This window comes from Trachurus japonicus, chromosome 13, assembly GCF_045865225.1.
Source record: "Trachurus japonicus isolate A0001 chromosome 13, Traja_1.0".
NCBI lineage: Eukaryota > Metazoa > Chordata > Actinopteri > Carangiformes > Carangidae > Trachurus > Trachurus japonicus.
The window spans coordinates 4,153,654-4,164,498 of NC_140919.1; the positions used below are offsets into that span (position 1 = coordinate 4,153,654).

A 10,845-nucleotide genomic window follows, 5' to 3' on the forward strand; every position below is an offset into this window, starting at 1 on the left:
CCGCTGGAGAAAATATTTTTTCATGGAGCGTTTATTGAGTCACTGAGTTATTAAAGTTAAACAGGTAGCTAACCGTTAGCCCAGCTAATCTCTGATAACCATGACTAATTACAAAAATGTGCACACATAAATAGTAATGTTTGTCCAATCATTGGTTTTATTAACTTTACAAACATCAGATTAGTCTAAACGGTGATATAGTGACGTGAAAAAGTAGATATATACAGGGTTGCCAACTCTCACGCATCTGGCGTGTGTCACACGCTTTTAGGTCCTGTCTCACGCTCTCACGCCACTCAAACAATTCTCACGCCAAAATCAAGCGATTCGGCAAAAAAAAAAAAAATTAAAGCAAGCTTTGGCACTCATCAATAGGCTCTATGATTGGTGTGCGCGATGCTTATCCGCGTGTCGATTGGACGGCTGCTCAAGCCTGTGATCACAGCACAGTAGGACGGGGAGTTATCGATCCGCGACACCCCCCCCCCCCCTCAACAGCGGCACGGTGCTGAAGCCTGGACCCGACTTGGTCCGAATCCGATGGCCAAAAAAAAGAGGGAGAGAGCGACACAACCTGACCTGACCGAGTTATGTTTTCAGACTGAACGCGGCTCGAACTGACGCCTGCGGTCGGGCTGGTTGGGCCAGTCCGTTGAAAACTATAAAATCAAGATGCAGACTGGGTAGCACAAAAGTACAGCCAGGCAGCTCAGTCCAGAGAGCAGAGGAGAGAGAGACAGCGCAGCAACAGGTGTGTGTGTGTGTGTGTGTGTGTGTGTGTGTGTGTGTACGTCTGTGTGTACGTCTGTGTGTACGTGTGTGCGCAACTGCGCATGCATGCACGTGGGCCGGTCTGCAAACTCCGAATGGGTATGTAGAATGTTTATTACAGAAGAGAAACACACATTTCAGGACCTGACTTGTATCATCAGGCTGTAGTAGAAGACTGAACAGGACATGTCTGTTCAGTCCTTTCATATATTAATAGGCTCAATAGGCTGGTCCAGGCCAAAAGCCACAGCTCCCCACTAGACCAGTTTCATACACTCCAGCCATACAATGATAGGAACCACAGATCTGCTTTTTTCCCTCTTATCTGAAGCAAATGTTGTGTTTTCCCTTTATTTTCTTCTCAGAGTACACCAGAATGCTTCAAATACATGTTAAAATCACAATTTTTTCCTGGGAGGGTGCCCCCAGACCCCCCTAGAGGGATATATTTTGTCACCTATTACACCTCTAGCCTACTCAGTTTGCAGGTATAATGTGTGTGTGTGTGTGTGTGTGTGTGTAAGAGAGAGAGAGACAGAGAGAAAAACTACAATAAACATAACTATTATTATTATTATTATAGACAAACACCCCCCCCCCCCCCCCGCCAACAGAATCTCACTCCAGCCCAGGACCAAAAGTTGGCAACCCTGTATATATAGCGAAACTCTCGTCTGTCACTATTGTTCGAATGCTGGTTTTCTACCCGGAAGTAGTTGTAAACAACAAGGCGATTCGTCCTATAGAAAGGGTACTTAGCTGGAGGAAGGGTGGAACGCATCCCCACCCTTCCACTGTCTCCCACGGCTTCCCTCTCTCGCACTGTGCGTCCTCTTGGTCGGCCTGGCGTGCCGATGGCATCCTCCCTCTGTGCAGCGGCGATTCCTGTCGCTCCACAGCCGTGTTAAGTGCTCTCAGGTTAGTCTGGGGCCGTTGACTCGCTGTTTTGGTAGGAAACAGATCCAGGGCGAGAGAGACAGGCCTTTCCATCAAAATAAAAGCACCGAGCTAATAAAATGCGGTAAAACTCTTTAATTTAAGGAATATAATTTACAAGAAAGTCCCCGAGCCATTAAGTTAACATTTTGCTTTTATTGTATTACAAGTTAATGTTTATTTTATAAGTTTTATGTTGGTGAACACTTTTATTTTGGTGAATTTGGTGATTTTGGTTTCCGCTACAGACAGGAACCAGAATGCAGACGAAATTCGAGGTAACGGACACCAGGCTCTTCGCTTGTCTGAAGAGCCTGGTGATGCGAGGCTACTCTCAGGTAGACTCACTCGTCTCCAGTCGTGATGACCGTCAGGTTGCACTCGATCCTTCCTGGCGTTCCTGCCCGTGTCCCTCGTCCGTGTCAGCTGAGCTGCTCCACACTAGCCTGCTCACCGCTTGCTGCTCCTGAATCAAAAAGAGTGAAGCACCCACAGCCCTCCCCCCAGCGCTGCTCAATTACACACGTGCAAAGCATCAGATAATTAGTGCTGCAGGTACGCAGGCAGACACACCCACCCACTCTCAACCTGTCACCCTGTGACAATTGCATTAATGACTAGATAAAGTAGCATTTTCTGATGGAAATGCGTGGGAATGCTGAAAGCAGCTGAACGCTGTTGCAGAATTAGCAAATAGTGCAAGCAGTGATCACCATACAAATGTTTGACCGAGGTAGGAATCGAACCCACAACCTCATGGTCAGTGACAGCTGAATAGTTGGAAGCAGTTAAGTAAAGTCAAGCAATGACATGACTGAGGCAGGAATGGAACCCATGATCTCATGATCACTAAACCTTTACTCTGCCGCTTCGCCACAGAGAGCACACTGTTTCCAAGGCTGTTGTCATTCATTGTAATGTGATGATGTGGTACAAATAATCAATGAGATAACGAACACCTGTAACCAATTGAAGGCGGGGGGAGGGGAGGTGGATTCTGCCAGTGAAGTCCCATAGTGGGCAGCGCAGGACAAGAAATGATGGATACAAATCATTCAAGAGCTTTAAGCCTGTGCATATTCAAGAACTTTGCTTTTCTCTGCTGCATTCTTGGTTTTCAAAGTTCCAGTGCAAATCAATCTTAGTGCAGTGGTATAAACAAGAAACATGTTAACACAAACCAAGATTGAAAGAGGTAAAGAGAATAGGTGGGGGCGCAAGTTTGATCATGTGACCAGACCAAGTGGTATTGGTTAAAGTTCAAAATGGCTGACACACTAACAAGACTGCTCAGGTGGGATTTGAACCAGTGACCTTGTGATTGGATGGCAGGAACCTTATCCACTGGGCTATTCCAACACTTCTGGTGAAGTAGAGGTTGAGACTTTCATGAATGTGAGATTTTTCAATGATGCTTTAAAAAAAAAGAAAAGAGTAGAAATGAGCCACAACAAGTAGGTAGAGGACTTTTTGGTGAAAATAGTGCAAGCAGTGATCACCATACAAACGGTTGACCAAGGTAGGAATCGAACCCACAATCTCAAGGTCAGTAGACTTTGACTCTGCCTCTAGGCCACAGTGTACACACAGCTGCAGAGACTGTTGTCTGTTGATGAGCTGCACTCTGTCTCACTCTGAAGTTAACGAGCCCAAAGCGGCACCTGTTGGAAACACACTGTGTCAACACCAAGAAAGCTTGAGAGTCAAGCTTGAATGACTTAGAATGAAAATTTCTGTGAATTTCAGGCTGAGAGCAGCAGTTTCAACATGAAGCAAGTTATCAGAAGTCAACAGAGGACGACTGGGAAAATAATTCACTATAATTGTTGTTGAGGCAAGATTTGAACCAGCAACCTTCAGATTTTCAGCCCAGCAAACTAACCACTAGGCTACAGACAGAGACAGCATGTGAGGGGCAAAGAAAACCTATAATAAGAGGATCACTGGCTTCTGCTTTAAAAAAAAAGTAAGGAAAGTGCAGAAATTAGCCACACCAAGTAAGAAGAGGACTTTTTTGTGACCTGTGACTATTTTTTGGTGAATTAAATCGAATTAAAAAGCACTTAACAGCTAGTTACAAAGTTGAGCTCCTTCTCCTGCTGCTGTGAAAAAAATGCATTGGGCTGAATGAGAGCAGAGAGCTCCCTGGCTGCATTTAAAAAATATTTTAAATTATTATCTAAGTCTCTTTGCATTTTTGACCAGACTTTTAGCCAGAAGACAAGTGTGGCTACAAAACTGGAGAAAATAATGTGTCTAGAGTTTAATTTGTGGCCGTGCTGACAGTTTAGCCAGAAAAACTCTAGAATGTTTTTTTGCCTCTCTCCACTCTGGCTGACAGTGTCACCACTCTAGCTCTGCTCGTTAGACGCAACACACACCCATTATAAAGCTGGATTTTGTCAAAAAACATAATGATTTTAAAACTGCCAAATATCAGAAACTGTTGAAGACATCAATACACTGAGTCATAGAGGAACACTTAAAACGTTTGTCTACAGCTTAGAATTTGAATGAAGTCTCTAGCAGAAAATATGGTGAAACTTTAGTGGCTGAAAGAAGTAAGAAGATTTGAAGAGTTTGAAGACTGTTCCAATGCATTCTCTATGGGGAATCAGAAAAAGTTAAATATTTGAAAAAGTATAAAAGTATGAAAAATTTGAATAAAATGATAAAGTCCAGAAAAAGCTGCACGTTTTGATATATGAATTGTTGAAATAGCACAAAGTATGAAGGACTAGAAGAAGACCGTAAAAAGGCGTAAGAAAATGGCCGAACAGAAGAACAATTCACACTAATTACTAGCTCTACGTGATTCCTAGTAAAATTGGTGCAACCAATTTTAATTTGGGAGTGACTAAATCTTGATTTAGTAAACACTTAAACTTTTACTAAGGTTGTTAAACACTTAGTGAGAGGCGGTGCAACTGACCCCTGAACCTGATTGATCTTCACTCAGAACTTGAATCATTGACTTTGGTGTCACGAATGAGGGACGTTTGAAATAGTTGTTGTCTCATGTTTCCACTTGTTCTTCTCTCACACTGACAATGACTCTTCACTTTCAGCTCATTTCACTCAGTCTGATCAATAATCAATGATCTGTGTGGTCCTGGTTCAGGTCTGGACCTTTAACCTTTGATCCAGTTCGGTCTTGAATCAGAGAGTTTAAGTCAGTGTTTAGTCCAACAGGTACAGTGTTGTGCTAGTTACTGAAAAATAGTAACTAGTTACAGTTTATAGTTACTTCATAAAAAGTAACTCAGTTACTAAGAGAGTAACTTTTTTGTTACTTTCAAATGTTTTTCCAATTCTCCCATTAAATAAAGGATGACTGAACTCCCCTCTAGCTGTCATTTCAGTTCTGTACTGATGCTGATGAAAAAACGTGTTTTTATCTGTAAAGTTTTACCATCATCATCATGCTGCATGGTGTCAGCATGTAGAGCAGCATGACTTAACAGAACTGCAAAAAAATCTTGAGGATATGTCTTACTTTGACTGAGTTACGTTCAAGAACCTGTTTTCACTCAAGCGGTAATTTCTTTTCGATTGACCAGCTGTGTTTACCCAGAGCGATCGCTCTGTGTTTACCGTTTCAGGTGTCATAATTGGAGTCCGTCTGTCACACTCCAACCGCTGCTGCTCGGGTGGAGTGGGTGCTTGTGTGTTCGCTGTGACTCTGCTGTGTCCCAGTTCAGGGGCTGCAGCCTGAACTGGGACACAGCTTCGGTTTCGGATGCAGCGTTAGCTACGTTACCTTAGCTCACCGTCACGCCCTGCCCTGACGGGTCCAGTCCTCTTCATGGAGTGTGTTTGATTACGTGTGGGACGCAAGAGGGCGCCAAGTGCTTTGCTTTTCACACTGTCACAGTGTGGTTTGTCTTTTTTTTCAATTCAATTAAACTTTATTGATCACTAAAATGCTATGTGAACTGTGTGTCGTAAAACCTCACCAAAAGTAACGGAGTAACACAGTGTTTGGGAATGGAAACAGAGTTACTGAATTTTAAAAAACAACACGTTACGTTATTAGTTACTGAATAAAGCAATAGCGTTAATAATAGCGCGTTACTACCCAACACTGAACAGGTATTGATCAGATATAGCTGATGAATCTGTGCTGACATGTGGATGATGTGTGCAGAAGGCCACATGATGATGATCCACAACAACACAAGGACAAAGTCCCTTTACTAATTTACACACTGATCATTGATCAGGACACATCTGATCAATCATCAATCATTTCATCTTCTTCTTTTATTCTTTATTCAGATTGTGGAGCTGCAAGTTGTCAGAGATCAGCTGTTCCTCTCTGGTCTCAGCTCTGAAGTCCAACCCCTCCCACCTGAGACTCCTGGACCTGAGTGAAAACAAGCTACAGGATTCAGGAGTGAAGGATCTGAGTGGTTTTCTGGAGAGTCCAGACTGTAGACTGGAGACTCTGAGGTCAGTTCACTGACTCTTACTGTTGTAGATCTCTTGATCCACAACTGAACCTGATTGATCTTCACTCAGAACTTGAATAATTGACTTTGGTGTCATGAATGAAGGACGTTTGAAATAGTTGTTGTCTCATGTTTCCACTTGTTCTTCTCTCACACTGACAATGACTCTTCACTTTCAGCTCATTTCACTCAGTCTGATCAATAATCAATGATCTGAACACTTCAGATGTGTGTGTGTATGTCTGAGTGATCTTCATTTCTTCTTCTTCTTTTATTCTTTATTCAGATTGTGGGGATGCAGGTTGTCAGAGATCAGCTGTTCTTCTCTGGTCTCAGCTCTGAAGTCCAACCCCTCCCACCTGAGACTCTTGGACCTGAGCTACAACAAGCTGAGCTCTTCAGATCTGCAGCAGCTTCATGATCTTGTGGAGAGTCCAGACTTTCGACTGGAGACTCTGGAGTGTGTCTGATCTGTAGCTGTTTCCACAGCTGATGACTGTGGGAGTGAAATAAAGTGTAAAGTGCAGCAGGTGAACCTGTCAGGATGTGACATCTCATATGACATCATCCAATGGCGTAGCCATGGGTGTGCCAGTGCCACCCACAGCGGCCACTGGCACACCCAAAAATCTGATGCATTTTTTGTTTTTGTTATAGTCATACTAACATGTTATCGATCAGTCAATCAATTTGTAAAAATTGCCATCAAAAGAGCTTGCGGAGAAACTGGACTGAAGGCCAGGCCAGGCCGTCTTGCCCTTTAAATTGAGAGCTGTGCAGTGCGCACACACAGGTAGCAGCAATACCGTTGTCTTTTACTCTGCTGCTTTGCTTTGCGATATAAAACCACCAGGCCAAGCTAGCACGTGTGATGAATGATAAGCCCAATAGTTGTGTTCAGATGGTTAAATAGCTTTGTTGATCAAGCGATCAAAAGTCCTATAAGCGCTGTTACGCACGCCGCACTTCTCTCGTCCGGTGCGCTCCTCTCCTCTCCTCTCCTCTCCTCTCCTCCCTCTCCAGTACCTGGCTGCTCAGCTCTGGGACTGGGACTGAGAGACGTCACCGCTGCCTTCACTCCGTCTGTGATCCTGCAGGGTGTTTACATCCGGCCTGAGTGTCCCACCTGAGCTCTGTGCCACAGCGCGCAGCTCCAGCTCAATGAATGACAGCAGGTCTCCCAGTTACCTGCAGCTGCTGATCAACACTGATCAGAGCAGCTCACCCTCGTTTGTCAAGGTTTTATTATAAACCAAAATCTTCTTTTGTTCTTTGCCTATCTCCTCTTCTCTTCACTTCATCTGTTCTCTTCTTGTTTTACCAACCATATTTACTTTCTCATAGATAGTCTCCTACGTTTCTTCTGCTGCAACTCGACAATATGTTTATTTGTCCCTCTATTAATCTATAGGATCACATTTTCATTCTGCGTTTGTGTCCATCCAGCTCTCTGTCCACACTCTCCATGGCGGAAACGATTACCACGCGCAAAACCCTCATTTAAATAGTGTGATTTGCGTGTGTTTTTATTGTGTTATTATTATTGTGTTTTTTATTATATTTAGCGGGTTACTCTTAGTAGATCACCTATTTTGCGTGCGCTAACCAAACACGCAATATTTTACTAGGAGCACGCAATTTAGCGCCCGTTATCTGGGATCTTAGTAGATCTGGCCCAAAGTGTTTTTTTTATGACTTTGTTATTGATTTATTTGAACATGTCATATGTGTGAATGTTTAGACCTGCTGTAAACTACTGTTGACTATAAGAGCAGTAACAGTTTGTATTTACTCAGCGTTGCAGATCGATTAGAAGATAAGTATGATCAGAATTGCCAAAATGATGCAACTGTTAAAGCAGAAGTAAGCAGAATATTTGTGTTAATATAAGTCTTAAATAGTTATATCTTCCGACGGCAATCACTTACATAGAGTGTTTGGTCTGGTTCTGGAAACGAGAACTAACTCCAACCTCCAGGTAGCAATGATAAACTGCAGTAAAGTAAAGTAGAGTCAGATAACATCAGCTTAGTTGTAGTTTTCTTGTCGATGTCTAAAGCTGCAGGAAGAAAACACCACAGCTCAATATGGGACGACTTGGTGTACGACCCACAGGTAGATAAGAGTGGATGGAACCTGAAACTTTAAACATGTGAAAACAGCGACACCTGGTGGTTGATCAGAGTTACAGCAGCTTTTTAAACATCACTGACTTCACTGTGTAAATCTGATCTAAGAGTTATTAAAGGTCCCATATTATGCTGTTTTTCAACTATTTCACATGGTTCTAAGTTGTCCAATCATATAGTATTCCTAGTGTATTTTCCCCAAATCAATCTGCAGCTCTACATCTCAGTAATCTAAAAGTGGCTCTCCAGAGCTCTCCTGCGAACGAGCCGTTTCTGTGTCTGCACCTTGAAATGCAAATAAGATGTGTAAACCACGTCCACTCCACACCTGTCACGGGGAGAGGGTGTGGTTTTCACTACAGGTACATGTGCCAGTGTTGACATTGGGACAGGGGTCGGGCATTGACTTTCGATAAAAAAAATAAATAAATAAAAAAAATTCTGAGACTGGCATCTTGTCTGAAAAAATGTAGGCTAAATGTTCCTTCTTTCTTTTTTTTCTTTTTTACTGTGGCAGAAGGAGAAACATGGAGAGACTCCTACTACCATCAGAAAGTTCTGTGTGAAACTGTCAAATAAAAAAAACAAGTTAAACTGAGGAGCGCAGCACAAACTGCACTGTATGGACTGATGAGAAGTTACCGGAGAGTATTGAGGTGGTTTTGCGCCGGGAGAGGAGACTTCCTCCTTCAGATGTCTCTCATTCCGTGATGAGGACCGCTGCGCTGATGAGAAGCGGTATCATTCCAATATTCTCTGATCCGCGATTTCATTTTTAATGACAGGCGGCTGTTTTTCAGTCAATGATTCAAAAGGATCATCTGGCGGCCGCGGTACCGACCGCTCCTCCCGTAGGCCTACCGCTTCATGTCAAATGACGGACGGGGGGGAGAGAGAGAGAGCGTGTGTGTGTGTGGATGGGGGGGGGGGGGGGGGGGGGGGGGGCGGAAAAGTGTCAGCGGGCGGAGCTCACGTTTTTCCAGACTGGCCCAGGGGGAGTATAAGGAAGTACCGGGAGGTGGAGTCACTTGATTTCAGGGCATCCTGACGTCAAGTCTGCCAGCACTTCCAATTCGCCCGTTTGGAGACACGATCTCAAAAAAGTGTAGAAATCAATTAAGGGAGTGAACAGACTTTTTTCACCTCCAGGCGTCATAGAAAGGCCACGGGAACACATAGGACCACTACAAAACCTGTAGAAAGTGGATTTTGCATAATATGGGCCCTTTAAATCTAGATAATTAATGTTTAATGTTGTTTACATGTGACACTTTTAATGAGTTACAAACAATGTGATGTGATTGGACAATGAAACCTCATCAAAATACAACTTCAGTACAGTAAAGGAAGGAGAGAGAGAGAGAAGAGAGACCTTTGACCTTTAACTTTCCCTTTAATACATCAAATTCTTCCATAAAAGCACATGCATAAAATTTTTGCATAAAAAATTATACAGTGACCTCCAGCTGCCTCTGGGAGATGAACCTGGTGTCAACACACCCGACCACCTCCACTCCTGTACACCGGCTAATGCTGCCCTGTTGACATCCTTCAATCCAATACAATCCACTTTATTTATATAGCACATTTTCAAAAGATAAATCTTTATTTCTAATGGCAGCTCATTCCACAGTTTAGGAGCCGCTGAGGAGCTGATCAGCTGACCTTAGAGATTGTGAGGGAATATAGACATTTAGGAGGTCAGAAATGTATTGTGGAGCTGATCTGTTCAAAGCTTTAAAGGAGACATATTATGCTTATTTTACTGCTTTTTGCTTCCCATTGTTACAATTTTGAACACCTATAGAGTATTTCTGCATAATTTTTAGCTCCAAAAACTATTTAGTCGTATCGTATGGATATAAAAAAAAATCCCAATTTCAGCCGCTATGCGGCCACTCCGGGAAACGCTTCGTTCTGGCTGCTGCTTTCCTCTGATTGGCTAGCTCAGTGGAAGATTCTACAGGCAGACCGAGGTTTCCCAGGCCCGCCCCCCACGTGTATTTGTTTACCCGTCGGCTTTATAAACATGGCAAGCTACGAGGTGCGTCCATATGTGTTGGACCCCGAGTCTGACCCGGAGAATTTCAGCCATACAGAGGATAATCCGTCTCAGCCGCGGAGGATGGACCAAGAAGTGTCAGCATGGTAAGTGTTACCACTGTAAGTTTGGTTGCTAAGCAATATTGCTGTAACTGTTATAGCCAACAGTAGGCATCTTTATGTGTTTGCTTAGCTGAAAAGCCATATCTTACCTTTTCTTTTTTGCATTTGGAATAGGTGTACCTGTGGCAAATGCAATAAAATGGCAACTGAAGTTGAACACGTTTGCTGTAGGGAGATACCAAAGGTACAGTTGTCTAAAAAAGTGGGCGCATTACGTCAGTCCGACTTCCGATGAAGAGTGAACTGCTTAGCCTACAGTATGTTTTGTCTTCATAGCGCTGAAATATGACCAAGCACGCTGTCTGCTGCACCCGCACCGGTCGCGGACTAATGCATTTCTGCGTTATTTTGCATTACTGACGTAGCCTACCTTTTGTTTCTGAATAGGCCTG

The 10,845-nt window shown here is 43.4% G+C and overlaps 2 protein-coding genes across 2 annotated transcripts in view; both read left to right on the plus strand.

The window, feature by feature from the left end:
* LOC146975289 (protein NLRC3-like) overlaps window positions 1–6,713 on the plus strand; it is a 36,574-nt gene extending 29,861 nt beyond the window's left edge. The window contains exons 9-10 of the mRNA XM_085794735.1: window positions 5,986–6,159; window positions 6,445–6,713. Coding sequence (XP_085650861.1) covers window positions 5,986–6,159; window positions 6,445–6,628 — 358 coding nt within the window. The 3' untranslated portion in view covers window positions 6,629–6,713. The remainder of the gene's footprint in view (window positions 1–5,985; window positions 6,160–6,444) is intronic.
* Window positions 1–10,845, plus strand: part of LOC146975290 (protein NLRC3-like) — a 79,712-nt gene that overhangs the window by 27,583 nt on the left and 41,284 nt on the right. The window lies entirely within an intron of this gene.